A 17,726-nucleotide genomic window follows, 5' to 3' on the forward strand; every position below is an offset into this window, starting at 1 on the left:
CTTTTTAACAGTATTATTAATTCAATACATTTCTGCCACTTTAGTTTATGGGGCTCTTATGTCAATACAATGTCATTTACTTGATAAAACATCTAATGTCATCTAGTGTTTAATGGCATAAGCTGTAACACAAACACTGAAGCACTGCTTTATAAATACATTATTCAGTGCTTATATGCATGTTATGAAGTCCCTATGTAGATAGCCTTCAAACAAAACATTACCAAACTAAAGTGACAGAAATTTATCACATTTATTACACCGCTAAGAACCATCAGGTCCAGGTAAAGGAACTTCTAAGGCACCCCTTATTTTTAAGAACACTAGGTATCACTTTACTTAAAGTTAACTCAAAGTTCTTTTACTTTTGAGACTTAAATATCTTTAGTAAGTGATTTTCTCTGTTGTCACTGTAGACCAGACTGCAATGGCCTTTTATTCATAAAATTCAAAAGCACTGTTTTCTAAATATGTTATTCAGTGCTTATGCATGTGTTATGAAGTCTCTATGTAAACAAAAAGATCTGCTCACACACTGTCAGCAGCCTCAAGCAAAGAGTACTGAAATGTTGAAATTCCCTATTATATTGTTAAACAGCTGAGCTTCCTGGTGTTATCGTGCGTCATATTTCTCTGTAAAATCCCAGACCTAAATTACAGTACGTGTTCTGTCCTCCTTGACTAATGGATCATAGTGGGTGTTGCTGAATGGTCAGTGCCTATTTTCTCTGGTGGTCAGTGCATGGTAGCCAGTAAGATGATAAACTCAGAGGGCTCAAAATATGGGAGTGTCAGAGGGCCCAAAAAAAGCCCCATCTTTAAACTTGACATCAGAGGGTTATGTTCTGTGCGTGACCCTGTTGACAGCAGCAAAATTGTTTTGTCGACTCTCCAAAATGGTAACTTTACAGGAGAAGGAAAAAGCCTACTTTACTTTTAATGTAAGTTAATGGAACCAGATTTTTTTCCAAGTCACTTCTTTTAGTCCATTCTTCATAAAATATACACACAACATAAAGAGCAAGGGGCATTTTCAAATTATGTCAAAAACTGAAAAATTACAGCAGCTATATATATATATTTGAATATAGCAAAAATAAAACATCATGATATTTCAAGATGTTTTCATGGTACACAAAATTAACTTTTTCTGAAGTTTGATATGTTGAAACCAGGAGTGCCACAATTTAAAAATACTATCAAAAACTAGGAGTACAATGATTTTTAATACCATAATATTTCCCAACCCCTAGTATGTTACATTAACAATGTTCAACCAGACTGCTGAATGTACTCTCTGTATCATTAAACAAACAAAAGCATCTGTGCACACTATATAGTAATTTTCGAACTGCATACTAATCAGATACAAGCTCATTTACCTACTCCAAATTAATTTCAACCCCTGACAAAGATGGGAGACAGTGGACAGAAAGACCACAACTAATCCTGCCTTAGCTAACATCTGACATTTGGACAGGGATTCCATAATGGTAGCCCTGAGAAACCAACAAAGGTTATAAAGACATGGGATCTACCCAGATCTCCTTAGTTCTTTAAACCACACTGCGAACATGAATATTATGAGGGGAAAAAATTGTCATACCGACAAACTAGAATATGAAGGTGTTGCATTTTAAAGCCTGATGCAAACAATGAAAAAACTGATTTGATGGCTCAAAACTGACTAAAATCTGTTGGTTGACACACAGTCTACAGCACAATGTGAAATCCACTGTGAGAGCACCCAAATACACTATACTCATGGGCACTACGTCTGTGGTCTGTTCTCTTCATGTGGGTAGACATGTGGTTGTGCAGGCTGTAAGCACCTCTAATCCCAACCACACTCATGGAAAACAGCATGGGCAGACACAAGACGCTACACATGATCCAGTGCATATGTCCTTTTTGGTAGACATTTGCAATAATTACACTGTTTAATATCACAACATAGATTGTGCAGACAGGTAATCCCTGGTATAATCCACCAAAACAAACTTGTATAATACTCCATATAATATCAACCTCAGATTATCTCATTTTATTTGGAGGAATAATGGGAGAGATTTGATAATGCTCATACTATCATCATACATACAAACATTTAACAAACCAAGCACGCCAAATTCTCTATCTATTTTTAAAAATCTATATCTGTAGTAATTAATGCCCACAATATTGCTAACAGCCACTCTACTCCAAACCACTAGTCAAATGTAAAGTGTAAAATTACCCAATATTTGAACTAACTAGAGACTTTCCCAGTACTTTTCTTTATCGTTAGCCATTTCACATTTAGGGGCAAGCTGTATGGTGAGGAAGAAGGTTAGATTAACTAATAATAACCTGCAGTGGGGGGAGAGACTAACTGCTTTAGAGAGGATTACCATGGGCTGGTTCTCTTGCCTTATGGCTAAAGAGATGGTCTGTGGGACATCCTGCTCAACACATGAGCTGACTAGCTCCCATCTTCACACTTTACAATACTGTGCTAGGCCAAATATACGAGAATGGGGTGGGGACATCTTTTCAAAACATTGTGCCCAAGATACAAAATAGTCTGATACAACAGCTGTCATGCCTATTCTGCCATATAAGCATGCAAAGCAAGAAAACAAGACTATGAATAACTATGTTGTTTCAAGATGTGGAAGTATTTGGACAGGAATGTCTGATATCACTCTACTGTTCAGCAGATCTTAGAACCAGGATGCTCCAAGCAACTTTACAGAATGTTTTAAACCATATAATGATTTTATGGTTTATGATATAGATTTCAATTCAATCCTTTGTCTGAATTTGGTAAAATTATTGAATTATATTAGATGAATCTTTATTCACATACAAACTAGACAGTCTAATCCATATTAAACTTGATACTATGATTATTGAAAAGCATCTGTTAAAGGTTCATTTATATAACAGTAATATTTACAGTGACACTGGCATGATTCCATTCTCATTCTCATCTTATCTAATCTTTATATATCTATCCAATCTGTGCTTGATCTCTTCCAGTCTTTTGTGAGAACAAACTTCTTTTTGCAAAACACCATAAATGGTCTACCATGATCCCCTATTTGACAGATACAGTACTTATAATAACCAGCTCAAGCATAATTAACATTTAAGATGTTCAATCCCTGTGATGATCTCATCAAAATAGGATTCACTATCCCCACATTCGCAATATCCACACCTGGATAACAGTATTATTTTAGACTTAGAGAAGAATCAAAAGGCCAAATTTACACAAGCTATTGGCATTAATTAAATTTGCTTAAACAACTACCCTCAGTAACAGAATACAGGGCAATCATTTCTTTGACATTCTACTTTATACAAAAGGAAGAGGTGTGTGATTTTGCTGTTTGTAATTGTACAGCATACTTCTACAGTTAGTAGTAGTGGTACTAGTAGTGTTGTTTATTTTTGTCTGGAAAAGAAAACTCACATGCTGTGTCATGCATTTTCTGCATCTTGACAATACACAACAGCTTTGGGGCATGGCATAGCAGCCTTTACATGATGATTAAGCCACATAATCTGATTTTGTTAGCTTTAGAATAGAGAGAAAACCTGAGTTAAACCGATCCCAGTGCTCTTCATGAGACTGAACAGATAGGGTCCAGCATACCAATCTGGGGATTTCAGATCACATGTTTGGAGTAAGTAAGTGAACCATTCTGCTTGGGGACAGGAATTGATTCTTTTTTTTCCTTTACAATACTGCAGATTTTTTTTAAAAGTGTACACAATTCTGAAGTACTGATATCACTTGACCATTTGTTCTCTACAATTTGGCTTTACTTATATGAATCTCAAGCTCAACTCCATAATGACTATTAACTATTCTCATTTACTTGCAGTTCAATTATCAAGCATTAACTGTATGACTGTAACTGTGGATGTAAGGGAAATAAAGTATCCTCAGTGTATTCACTGTTATACCGTATATTGCACTACCACACTGTTCTCAAACAATATTTCATGTTGTACAGTCATTTAGGACTGCAACTAATGAGTACTTCAGCAGTTGTTTAATCTATCAACTATGTCCTCAATTAACTGACTACTCTAATGATTGTGTTCCTGTTTCACTGACAAATAAAGAATGTCACAAGAAATCTCAATTTGAAAATCTGAGATTCCAAACTGTTTTTGTTTATATGCATGTTCTGCCACAATTTTGGAATCCCAAAACCAATAAATGTCACATTTAAATAGGCTATCGGCTGAATCAAAGGAATGAATGAATCAAAGAAATTACAGTTTAAAAAGAAAGCCTTTTAATTGTTAATTTAGTCCACAAATAGTTTTAAACTTAAAACTTTATATTACTTCACTACATCTTTTTGTTGTTAGTTTATTTTTCGCCTTATTAATTTCCTGTTTTATCAATTCTAGGACACTTTTTTTTTTATTTTATCACCATTTACATGATTCTAAGCATGGCATGTCTTAATTTCCTGGGTAACATATGATGCATCATTGGATGCACTTCTGCAGTTTGTTATGTTTACTAACGTGAAAGACACATTTGTGATTTTACGACCATATATTTTACAGGATTTTAAGTGTTGATGTTCACAACTTCATCTTCCCGAAATCACCCTAAAACATATTTATCGTCCCATGCATTACATTTATCCTGTGTTTCTTTCATGAGACATGCCATTATCCAACATCTGACCTAATATTTATTTTACTAGCCTAAAATTAAGCACTTAGGCCCAATAGTTACAAGAACTTTCCCACTAATAAGCAGAAAACATACTGGAACCCATTCCAATTTGTGCATTGTCTTGCTGCTGTGAAACAGCTTGAGTTCATCTCCAAGTCATCGTTCCAAGTTCAGTGTGTGCCCTAGAAGACTTCTTCTTATGGTTATTAATGTAACTACAAAGCCATGTGTGTTTATGGTATATTCAGGTCTGCTGGAATTAACGCACATATGAACATTATAATGCACTTTTTTTTAAAGTAAACAAGGCGTCAACAATAAAAACTCCACATCGACAAACTGTCAACTAGTTACTACAGCCCTAAAGCCATTACTACTGACTAGAAATATTTGAGATACTGGGCAATCTCTTAATCTGACACAGAAAACAAACAGTACGTCCATCAGAATGAATGCCCCCCTTATCTGTAACCATGATGTTTCAGATGTGAACAACGTGTATAGGATAGCATACTGCCTTGAACATTTTTATCATAATGTTCAGTCTTCTGGCACTGGGGCAACACGAACATTATAGTTTACACTACTGAACCTAAACACTGAGAAAATTCCTTCCTTTGGAATTCTTTCAGCATGCATGGAAAAGTTCATGAAATTAAGTTATTGCAAGAAGTGATCTGCTAGAGTCCTGTCTGATCCCATTGTAAGAAAACGTGCTAATCTAGTCCCAGACCAGCAACAGGGCCGCTTCCAACATCATAAACAGCCTCCTGTGAAACCTGTCCACGTTCCAGCATGTAAATGAATCCTTCATAGTGCGCCTACAGAGGCACAAAGGCAGGCTTTTGTCAGAGGGAGAGGACAAGAGCGTTTCTTCATGTTCATAGAAGCAACCAACCAACAGGGGGGATGAGGGCTGCCAGAAACATCAGAATCTAGCCTGAACAATAGCAAATGTGTGGGTTGAACTACTTGGGCTGTAGTGGAAATATCCCAAAATATCCATGGCTTACTAAACCAAATGAACTGGCCATGTTGGTGCTAGAAAAAAATGAATGATAGCAACATGTCTTTGGTTCACTGTGTTTTTTCTAACCATTTTTAGCTATTTATTATTTTGAAAGTTATACTTTTTAGTTCTGAAATGTGTGTACGTAAAAAAACAACGACAGATGTCCAGGCCTACCAGGCAAACCTACAAACTCTTATCAAATTGTATTTACACTAACACCTTTATTCAGCAAGCACCACAGTAGCAATCAGCAGAAATGCAGCTACTAGAATAAGATTACAACAGCATTATTAAAGCACATTAATAGTCCTCACTACTTGTCTGACAAGAGATTCCTACAAACTCCTCTGCAAGAAGCTACCACAGCACTATTCACAAACATTACAAGAGAGGAAGTCAATCTGAGCTCCTTTCAAATTGGGAAACAAAACAAACTGAAAACTGCTTCTTACATTTTAAGCAGATTTACTACTTCATTTGTGGTAGCTTATAATAGAGAATGATTGATAATGGCAAACAAGCATCCAGATCAAAGATAACAAGCAGGAAGCAATCCATCTAAAGACAAAAGGTCAATCTCCCCTCTGTACACAAGCTTTAGACCACAGAGATCCAGTGGCGAAAAGCCAGCACATTGTTACTCTTAAGCTTGCTGTAATCTTCTACCACACAATATCAATTTCCTACAGAAAATCACTCACATGTAAAAAATAGATGTAAAAAATAGATGTGGGAACAAGAAACGACACAGTGTACAGTACTGTACAAACATCAGAGACCAACCTTCAATCATTTCATTTTTAGTTCAAACAGCTATTAAGTACAAAGTATTTAAATTTCAAGTGAATACTGAATGTTTTTCCATACGTCTAAAATTCAGTCATAGAAGTTGGTTGCATTTTCTGCTTCTCACAAGTTCTGGATTCTAGAGTGGATCTGTCCATAGCTTCAAGAACACCAGCAGCTTCTTTGTTTAGTTCTCAAATATTCTTTTTTCTCTACTTCCATTTTTCATGAATGACTTCTTGACAGCTACACATCCTTTCAGACTCACTGAGTTGTCTTCTCACAAAATCGATCACTCTTTCTGGCAAGGTCAGATGTAAATTAATGTGACTTCCATATAAGGTATTCAATTTATTTATTACATTGCTTTCTATAGCATTATGTCCATTCTAGGTCCATTCTAAGTCACGTTTTATTTTAACAGGGACACTATGAGGATGAATGGTTAGCAGAACAGTGGGGATAAGGTAAGCTATGAACCTCCTGCAGAGTGTAACTGCACTTACAGCCTGAGGGAACTTTCCATTAACAGCTGTGCGCAGTGAGAGGACAGTGAAAGGGTGCCTGGAATATCCTACAGTGTCATCACAAAGCTGCATCCAGTCTTGTTCTTTTGTAGGCGAATGGGCTGGATATATGACTTTCAAATACATGACTGACACTTCCTTTGTCTCCCTCTGCGTCCTTCATGTTTATTCTTTTCTTCTCTGATTCACTATCCCACTCTATCCCTTGCCCCCTACAGCCATCATTAAGGACCATTTAAAACCTCGATGTCCAAATCGGCAGAAACGCTTCCTAAGTGATTTCCCTCAGGTCAAATCTCCCTCACCATTAGATATCTCAGCTGCACACACACACACATCCTTTACTCCATGACTCACATCAGGCAACCATGGCCTATTTCGTGTGGCTATTACTTACACAGAGGGGCCTTCATTCCTCTCTGTCCAAACACGCTCATCCACTGGCTGGGCAGCTCTAGATATCGGTTCTGACGAAGTTGAGTCAGCAGTGGCTTTGGCCTGCAGCTGTATGGGTGTCTGCATGCGCATGTGAGTGTGTGTTTTTAAAAAACTGGTTCTTTGAAAGAGAACCGGGCACTAATGTGAGCTGACGGCTCTTTGGCAGGCACTTACTGAGTGGTTTGAGGATGCTGTTGCTGGCCTCCTCAGTGTTTTCGGCATCCGACCTGTCTGAGGCATTCTCCATCACTTTCTCCTTTTTGTCCTTGTGGCTGGTACGCCGGCGGTGGCGCCTCCGACGCCGGTAGCTCTTGGGCACGTGCACACCAATGTAGATGGTGTGGTGGCCTGGAAGCGAGAAGACAATAATTATGAGACACACAATTAGAGACAGCACAGAATCGCAAGGGAGACATTCATTTTTAAATTTGGACAGCATCAGCAAGAATAAACACTTCCACATCACACCAGAGAAAATAAAACATAAAGCCATTATTCTGTGTGATATAGATTAGCTTGCTTTGTCTACTAATATATCTGAAGCGATAAACAGGAAAGAGTATTGGCCTAGGATCAACTTCCCTTGCCCCATACATAAGCACGTCAGATGTCTTTTAAACTGGTCTTTTATCAATATATTCTATTAAGGCTGTATTTGACTCCTGAATTTTAGTTATGAAGGCCAGTCAAAGCACCTGGGTTATTGGAACATTAAAAACTCTTACAGTAAGTCACTTCCACAGCAACTAATTCCAAGAAAGGAAATGTTCTTCAAGACTTTGAGGTCAGGAGCTGGGTGTCAATTGTTTCCTTGTGGTCCACTGGGAGAGACGTTTGGTGTTCTTACCAAAGTAAGGATGTAAATAAATGCCAACCACTTCCTTAGCGCAATTTATACAGGAAATGGCCTCAGCATTCAAGGGGGCAGCCCAAAAAACTGTCTGGTCCTCAAAAGAAGGGTCTGAAGTAGACTGCTAAGCCAAATATTTTGTCTGATAAAAATGAGCAGGTAGCAGTGAACTTTCAATATTTAGCTCCTTCTCTCTGAGTCACACTCCATCCTTTGAAAATCTGATGTCCACCTGATTGCAGCCTTTCGAAGCACCCTATGGCATGCACAGTAACCTTTTTCGGTATTTGAATCAAAACAAAATGATGCTATATGCTATCTGACCTCAGAGCATATTAATCTCAGGAAAGCTAAACCAGACAGACTTAGCTAGAAAGATGAGATTACAAAACAAAATATACTCCCTTTAGAGTTTTCTGGATTTTAATGGTGCACAGCAGATCAGTCACAGAAGTAACAAACAGCAATAAAGACAGAAAAGACTTATTACACATAAAAGCAAATACCAAGATTAGCAATGGTTATATACTAATATACCTTTACATCTCTATAAATATTTCTTTAGTGCTAATTCCTGATATGGCTGCTGATACAGAATCGTCTGTTACAGGACAGAGTGGCAAGGCTCTGTGGTATAACTCCATGTCATGCATGTTCTCTGTCTGGCTCTGAGCTTTTCCAGGTGTCATGACCCAGTAGGAAACCCACCCATGCTCAGACACATTAGACAATAGTTTGCTAATATTGTGATATGCACATTCTTTGTGTAGACTACAAAATGACTATAAGATCGTCATTTGATGTCCAACTTGGATGTTACGTCAAGCAGTTGCTGTCCAGACTAACAAAAGCTACAAAGTGGACTTCTAGTACGTGAGCAGAAGTTGCATGATGTGTGAGGTCCTCTCAAAAGTTATATTAAAGCACTCATTACTGTTGGATGACAATCAGGCAATGCTCCTAACTGCACTTCATTCTTCTCCTCATCAATACACATGGTCAGTTCTAGAGAGCCTAGAACCAGTTCATTCTCTAGGCTAAAGCCAGGATGACATCTTTTAAAAGGCTATGTTACTGCAAATTGATACGGTTCTACAAAGACTATTAAAGCTGTCAGAGTTTGTTGTTGAGATGTTTGTTGACTATTTTCAGCATACTACATTTTAATTAATTTTCTGTCTAAGTTTGGACCACAACAAACATTAAACTGACAGGTCAGGATATACAATATGACCCGCAGTGATTTGCAGGTCATATTTGAGCAATCACAAACAGTCTCTGTCTAGATCTTGTAAATTCAGACAGGAAAAGAAATTGGATGCTGAAAAATGAAACAGGGCTAGGCGTGAGCATGATCACCAATCTGCAACATGATGGAATGGGAAATGAAAAGGCACCAGAGAATGCGAAAGCAAAAAAGCTAGACAGAAAGCAAGAACGAAAGAAGGGGAGGGGGGATAAATAACAGTGATGGAGAGAGAGTAAAGTAAGGAAAAGGGAGTAAAAAAGCAATAGAAGGAAAAGGAGAGGTAAGGAGGGTGGAACTGCACATTGCCTGCCCAGCTTTGTACTGGGCTTCCTGCCCTTTTTAGAGGAACCCATTTCTAAAAAGCCATAGAAAGCAGACTGAATTAGAGTGGCACACTGTTTGTCACTGGATAAAGTTCCCTGCGTCTGGCTGAGCCCTGTGGGCTGCCGGAGCACAGCACCTCCAGTTACCCGAGTAACACGGAGACTGGGACAGCGCGTTCCAGAGGAAAGCTGGTCAATGCAGCCACATGCACTCCCAGCATGCTAATATAGCCATGAAGCTTAAAAAAGGCGAAATGCTCTATCATGGTTTATAAATGCTGCTTCGTGTTTATTTACTAGGCTATGATATTTTTATATTTAACTATCTTTCTAAAAAAGAAACTTAGAAATTACCACCCACAAGAAGTCACTGCTACTTGCTAAAGCGGCAATGTGGCTTCAACTATGTAACAGATCTTGCTGTCAGTGCTACATGCTACAACGCCCATAATATAGCTCAAGTGCATGTGGTACTGCTGTGAACATAACACGTCTTGGTGCTAACTTGACGTTAGCTGAGACCTCTTTGGCACCGACAATGAAATGACTTAAGAGGTAATTGGAATAGGAAGTGTCCACCTTAAGGGATTTAGACCTACAACCTGGGAACACTCAGCTTCACTCTGGCAAGAGGAAGTGGAGGGTTTGTGTGAGAGTTCAGTCAGAGGTGAAAGGAAATATTGCAGTCTTTAAAAAGTACAGTGATCACGAGAAACTTTTACCCATCCCAACAGTTTTCAATTATGTTGCAGTTCTAATGACCTTAATGGTTTTCAACATACCACTCTCTTTTGTAGGGGAAAATGTCAAGATCACTTAGTGTGTATTGGCACTCATACCTAATCAGGATGGATGTTAAGAGATAAAAGGAATATTACTGATAGAAACTAATGTAAAAGGTACTGTCATATATTAACATATATAACATATATTTAAAAGAAATGCAAAATGAATTGTTTAAAATCTGTTCCTAAACAACATATCAAAGAAGTTTGGTTTCTCTGCCACTTATTAGTTAATCCACTCTGAGAAACAAGTAAAATGTCATATCTAATGTCATACTGTGGTAACTTTAAGACCCAAGAAAAGGACTTTCTTACAAAGGTTTTAATGAGAGTGCTGTTCAATTCATGTTCATTAATTAAGTCTAGACATGATGGTTCAGGAATGGCCTACAAAAGTCTCAAAAATCCTGTAACCCATACGCATAACACACTTACCCAGACTTGAAAAATGTCCAAGACAGTTGGCCAAGTAGATCAGGAGGCGATTAGCAAAGTAAACACAACGTCATGTGTCCCTACACTACATCTTCGTCACATCACCCAAATAAAAACTAGCCAATGATCAAGTAGCTAATTTCTTTTTTACTGAATTATAATGTCTAGCCTAAGACAGCATAACAGTTGACCTGTACTAGTACACATCAATTACCCCTAGACAAAAACGAAAATCACAAGTTAAAAGAAAGTTAGCTATTGACCTTACCTTCGACTTCCTCCTCATCGCAGACATGCTTGAGAAAAGACGCCCCCCTGTCCAACACCGCCTCGTCCTCCATCCTGTAATAGTAGAAGAGAAAGAAAGACTGCTCACATTTCTCTTCTAGAGACAGCGTTGAGCCGTAGTGCCTTGGCTGGTTCACCTGCAATATGTTACTGCTAGGGCTAGCCATGGTCCCAGGTTAGCAGCGATCGCTAACAAGGGAGGAAATTCTACTTCTGGATCCAGCCCTGGAGTGGTGGTCAGCCAGCAGGGTTAACGGCACTCATTTCTATCCCTGACAAAGCTACTGCCCTTGAGGGGGACACAAGGAGGTGGCAGGTAGACGCCGGGCGGGTAATCCAGCCTGCTTGGGAGGGGGAAGGATGGAGGTGGGGGGTGCAGGCTGAGCGTCACTGCTAGACATTAATTGACTTTGATAGGACAGGATCTGCAACTGGGCAGTCATGCACAGATCCCAGATCAGCCCAAGAGGGTAATGGCGGACAGCGCAACAGGCTCCACATGGCCGGAATATGCGCTAAGAATGCAGTTCACACCCACGGACTGTATATGAGAAACTTCCTCCGGCTGGCCTCAATAAGCACACACATACCAAACTAACAGGCAGGTGGGGCATCACGTGGCTGCCTTGCAATCATCTGCCCTTTGAGGATTAGATGAGCTTCTCTTGGGGGTATAATGTAGGAGCTCATAACATGGCCAAAATAAACTCATTTCCTGTATGAGGGTTCCTTATAACAAGTTGAGTATAACAGACATGAAATTTTCTCCAAACAATAACTGTTTCCATTAAGGTGAAGAAGGTTAAATGAACAACAAACTATGGTATATGATTTTTCAACACTTTTTAATATACCAAGAATTCATTATACGGAGTATAACATGCAAGGAGTTCCTCTGATCATCTGTCGTTTTCCATGTGAAATGTTTTTTTTACCCTTTCAAGCCACTGAAAGCTTTGTATTCCTCTGTAATTTAATATCTGCTGATCAACTCAATTCAAAACTTTGATCATATTTCTTCTGGCTAGCTCAAAGTTAATGGATACTTTAAGCCATGCAAATAAGAGGAAAAAAATCTTTGCCTTAAAGACTTTCTTTGGTTCACAGTTGGTTCAGCTAAACACACATACTAACAGCTTCTGACAAAAGGCTCTTCTGAGGACATTCACCAATGTCTATTTAAAGTTAACAGTGCAATTTGCATATAAATGTTTTGGCACTAACCCAAAGCTGGTTGCCTGATAGGTGGGAGTGAAGCCATTCCTCCGCAAAAAACAAAGCCCAAAGGTTATTGCTTCCTTGCAAGGTGTGACACACAACTTATCTCTCTCTCTCACTGATTCCCTCTCTCATCCAGCTTTCTCAGGTGTAAGGTACGAAAGGTCCAAAGACCAAACAACATGGTCATGGAAAGTGCTTAAGAGACAAAGTTGAGCATGCAGAGGAGTTCACTACACTTTTTAACGTGATTTGCGACACACTTTCGTGACGTAAGTATGAGGGCTTATTATCGCTTTCATAGATCTGTTCTGAGGAAGAGATAAAAGGTGTCCTGTTTTAATACTTATATGGCAGTAACTGTTTCTGTGAAATGCTAATAATTTACCAATATGAAAAACCCTAAATAACTGCGCTTTGTTTTCTAGAAAAAAAAATTAAAACTAGTTTTTCCATCTGCAACTGTTCCCTGCAGCATCTATAGCGAATTGCATGTTTTCAAAAGCATAAATACAAACTAAAGAAGCGATCATCAACAGGAAGGATGGAGCTGGTTTGCCTGATAGCAGTGCTTGGGCCCCTGAGGCATGCAGTGTCATAACATTATCTCAACCAGACGCTATCAGGCAAACTGAAAAAATGCCAAGTCCTACCCTCAATCACAGGAGAACAAATACCAAACTGCTGAAGCAGGCCAGTCTAAAAGATCATATAACCTGCTTTCTACTCTTATCACAAATAAATCTGGAGGCGTCTGGAGTTGAGCACTTTGATATTTCAGCTGTAAAATATATAGTGTCAATATATAGTATAAAATATAGGTTAATATTGTATGGAAACATGAAACAATGCTAGTATTAGCTAAATATGACTAAAGAAATTACGAAAGTATGGTTCAATAATGTGCCTTCCTGCAACTGCAATCATTCTGAAGAACTATACAATTGTCTCTCATATGAGTTTAATGCAGAGCCGTTACCATTTTATATCAAGTGCCATTTGTACATACAAAGTTGTATATATAATAACTCCACATGCATCATGTAATGTGAGTAAAAGTCATGGACAAAATGATATTTTATTGTTACTGTGATAAGTTACATCTTAATATGTCTTTCTGAGAACTTTATGATTATTGCCATTATTTAAAAAACACTGAGCTGTATGTGAAACATTAAAAAAACAAACTCACGATTTTTCTATTCCAATTTATCAAACGTCAGAAAACATTGCCTAAAATGTTTTCAAGCATCATGATATATTTTTCCATGTCACTCACTCCTAAGAGAAGATCCAATTTGTTACACAGAATTTAATGAAACAATCAGTTTATTATTCATCGTTTTTCAGCTTTTGAGATAATCTGAACATGTCTGACCAACAGAAATGACCCAAAATGACTTGAAGGGGGGGGGGGTTCTGGTTCCATTGACTTACATTAAAAGTAAAGTATGTTTATTCTTTCTCCTGTAAAGTTGTCATTTTGGACTTACGCGGTTTTGTTCAGCAGTGAGTTGGTTTATTATAGGTCTGACTGTATGCTCTATGAGACAATGGTTTCTCTCGTTTCCTTTCAGTGCCTCTTTTTGTTTGTCTTAGGAACAGCAGTACTGCCCTCTTTCCCTTTAAAAAAGAAAGTTGCACATCTGAGGAGAGATGGAGCAGCACCAGGAGAGAGAGAGCGAGACAGAGAGAGAGAGAAAGCGAGACAGAAAGAGATGTGATAAGCGGTCGTTCTCTGACACATGACTTTGGGAACCGCAAAGCCTGAGTGAGCACGATGCACACTCATCCCTTCCTGAGTCAGCAGAGCACAGTCAGGTGTGGACCGCTATTAATATCAGACCTTCTATTTATATTCAAACAGCAAAACGCAAAATGACTATGTTCTTCAGACAGCTAGTGACCACAATCAGGCTCTCAGTAACACTTTATCAAGGTGCGTGTTTGTTAAGGACCCCTGAGTCCTTTTTATGAGGCTAAAGGGATGCAGGGGGTACTGTTTAAACTCCCTCCTGGCTTTCTGGGTAGAGATTAGTGATCTGAGTGAACAAGCAGAGGTTTGTTCAACCCCTATTTAGTGCTCTGCCTCCCCAAAACTCCATTGCCACCTATGGAACAAACGCAGACACAACAGGCATTCAGGAGGACTGTGGGCAAAAACATTCTGAACTGTGAAGCCCACTGCTTTCCCTGCTACATCCTGACCACCTTAAAAAACAATATTCAGTGAACTTGCTAAATATGTGACATGCACTGGGCCCAAACTGGACTTTCACACCCATAAAAAAATTTCTCTCTGGGAACTTTTGTCCTCATCATCATCTTCATCATTAACCGCTTATTCCAGATAGGGCGCAGTGGGAACTTTTGTGAAAAGGTCTAACACTTCTGAAAGAACTTGGACTCATATTAGGTAGACCTGAATGCGCAAATCTAAGGTTGAGAGCTGACTCCATTAAAAATGGACAAACCAGCTCATTTAATGCACTCAATCCACAAATCATTCATTAGTGGCATCCACCACACTGAAACTACTGGTCATTGCAGACACTGTTAGAAGTGGCTTTTTAAAAGCTGATTCATGTGAATTATTTAGAGCCACTCGCTGAAATCGCACTATTAGCTGCAGAAAAGTGTGAACACAGCATAAAAAACATGAGCAGGGCGGTCCAGCCAGGTCTAGCCTCACCACCCACAGTGCCCTACACTCCTTTTTAATAACTCTAATTTTTAGATGTTTGAAGACTGTGTTCAGATACCGTTGACCCAAACAACACACGTTAAGAAGACGGTTCTTTACAGGTTCTTTAGCAAAGGCAACAGGTTCCATGTAGAAGCATCTCTTGCCTAAATGGTTCTTTGCATGGTGAAATGTGTTGTATATGGTTCTATACAGAAAATTGTTCTCTGTAGCATCAAAAAAGGTTATTTTATTGTTCAAAGCTTGACATCGTCACAAGAGAAGAACTATTTGGTGCTATAGAGAACTTAAAAAAAAAGGTTCTATATAGACCCATATACAACACACACATTCTGCATCAATCTGAAGAAAGACTTCAGCAAAGAACTTTATGCAAAGAACCATTTAAGCAAGAAGTGGTTCTATATGAAGCTCATGATTCTGATTAAAACATTGCCTTTACTAAAGAACCCGTGAAGAAGCAGCTTTAAGCGTGTAGACTTGTGTTCAACTCCTTTTCGTGTTACAATATTAGCAGAGAGCAGAGAGAAAGTCAAGTCTACAAGCTGTGAAGTGATTGAATGCTGTGCACCGCTCTGTGAGGAGTTTGACAGAGGTTCCCAACTGGCTGTGTATCGCTGTCCATGTGTAACAGTGGAGTAAAAAAGCAAATCACAGTGAAGAGCCTGAAGCCAGTCACTTACTTGTGCTTAGCGCCGCTCATTTCTGATCCTGAGGTCTTCCAGCTAATTTGAAGGAGCTGCTCCAAGACAGTTCAGTCACCTCCGAAAACAAAGTGGCACAATTTCTTAAACTTAGTCACAGTTCTTTACCTCCATAAACTCAGCAAATTAATATTAAAAAAGAAGAGAAATTCAACACAACCGTGTCGAGCGGGCAGTCTACCAGACCTCTGACACAAACTTCAGCGAATGGAAGAGAAAGCGAGGCGGGAAAAGGATGAGTTCAGTCAGGAAAGGGAAAAGCCTCAGGAAAAAAAAATACCTTGTTCTGTGAGTTTCTTTGGTGGTCCTTTAGTTCGACATGTGAAAATGTGATGTCCAGGAGGAGAAGAGCAAAACAGCTCGAAGCCTCAACGTGTCCGTTTCATATTTTAACAGCCCTCCGTCCGCCAACGTCAGAAGTGGGAGGTCGACAAAGAGTTGGAGGTAGCCGGAGTTTACCTGAACGCCCTGAACAACGAGGGGCAGGTCTGAGAGAAAAAGTGCACTAATTTATGGGGAGGTTTAAAAGTGTGGAGTCCACTCTGAGAGGCGCGTGTCGCCCTGCACGCGTCACGTGCTGTTATTTCTCACTTCTAAGTTAAGAGCCATCTCTGACGGACCCTGAGGTGAGCTGTATTTCGTCCATACTACGATATTTAAGGATGAGTCGTGAGTGAATCGTTCTTATCAACCGGCTCTTTTCGCGTAATCGATCGAGCCGGTTCATTAGTGCAACTGAATCGAACCGTTTTGTAGCGTCCTCAGGCTGAGGAATTCTAATAATATTGCAATGTAATTTTCCACAGCTTGAACTCATAAACCTACATAATGCCGCTTTAGCACATTTCGAAAATACCGCGGTGAATGTTGAACTGGAGGATCGATTCGGGGAAGTTGGAATGAATCGATTCGACGAACTGAATCACGCACGTTACCAACCATCGCCTTTAACGATTCATTTTAAGACGTGAAAAACAGCGACCCCTACTGACGATATGTCGGGTATAACAGGCCAGATGCATGTGTAACTGTGTTCTGTCTACATGTAATTCGCGCGAATGCTAAAAAGCAGCTTACAATTATGATTAAATGTATGTTATGAATATAATTTGGAGATAATAATTATATCATGAATTATATTTAAGACTTACCATTATTTGTGTTTTATGAGACAATAATTTGTGGATTCAGATATTGTGGCATATCGAGGATATAATAAAAATATAATATAACACACGTTAGAGGCCTTGAGCAGAGATGGGTAGTGAGCTAACTAGTGTTTACATTTATACAGTTACATAACATTAGCCATAACATTGAAACCACCTCTGTGTTTCTATGCTCATTGTCCATTTTATCAGCTCCACTTACTATATAGGGGCACTTTGTAGTTCTACAGTTACAGACTGTAGTGCGTCTGTTTCTCTGCGTACTTTCTTAGACCCATTTCATCCTTTTCTGTAACGGTCAAGACCCCTACAGGACCACCACAGAGCACGTATTGTTCAGGTGGTGGATCACTCTCTGCACTGCGGTGATCCTGACGTTGTGGTGAAATGTTAGTGTGTGTTGCGCTGGTATGAGTGGATCAGACACAGCAGTGTATGTAATGGAGTTTTTAAACACTCACTGACCACTCTGTTAGAGACTCCTACCTTTTTGGTCCAACTTGTAGATGTAAAGTCAAGACGGTGCCCACAGGACACTCTTGGCTGGCTGA

At 39.1% G+C, this 17,726-nt stretch overlaps 1 protein-coding gene across 3 annotated transcripts in view; it reads right to left on the reverse strand.

The window, feature by feature from the left end:
• slc4a4a (solute carrier family 4 member 4a) overlaps nt 1-16,567 on the reverse strand; it is a 60,116-nt gene extending 43,549 nt beyond the window's left edge. For 2 of the 3 annotated variants that reach the window (XM_017695507.2, XM_037531313.1), the window contains exons 1-4: nt 16,287-16,567; nt 15,986-16,064; nt 11,361-11,434; nt 7,625-7,798 (exon numbers count right to left, since the gene is read on the reverse strand). In XM_017695507.2, coding sequence (XP_017550996.1) covers nt 7,625-7,798; nt 11,361-11,434; nt 15,986-16,005 — 268 coding nt within the window. In that variant the 5' untranslated portion in view covers nt 16,006-16,064; nt 16,287-16,567. The remainder of the gene's footprint in view (nt 1-7,624; nt 7,799-11,360; nt 11,435-15,985; nt 16,065-16,286) is intronic. The other variant, XM_017695505.2, reaches the window with a different exon arrangement.
• Nucleotides 16,568-17,726: the final 1,159 nt, after the last annotated feature.

Source organism: Pygocentrus nattereri, chromosome 20 (assembly GCF_015220715.1).
Source record: "Pygocentrus nattereri isolate fPygNat1 chromosome 20, fPygNat1.pri, whole genome shotgun sequence".
NCBI classification, from domain to species: domain Eukaryota; kingdom Metazoa; phylum Chordata; class Actinopteri; order Characiformes; family Serrasalmidae; genus Pygocentrus; species Pygocentrus nattereri.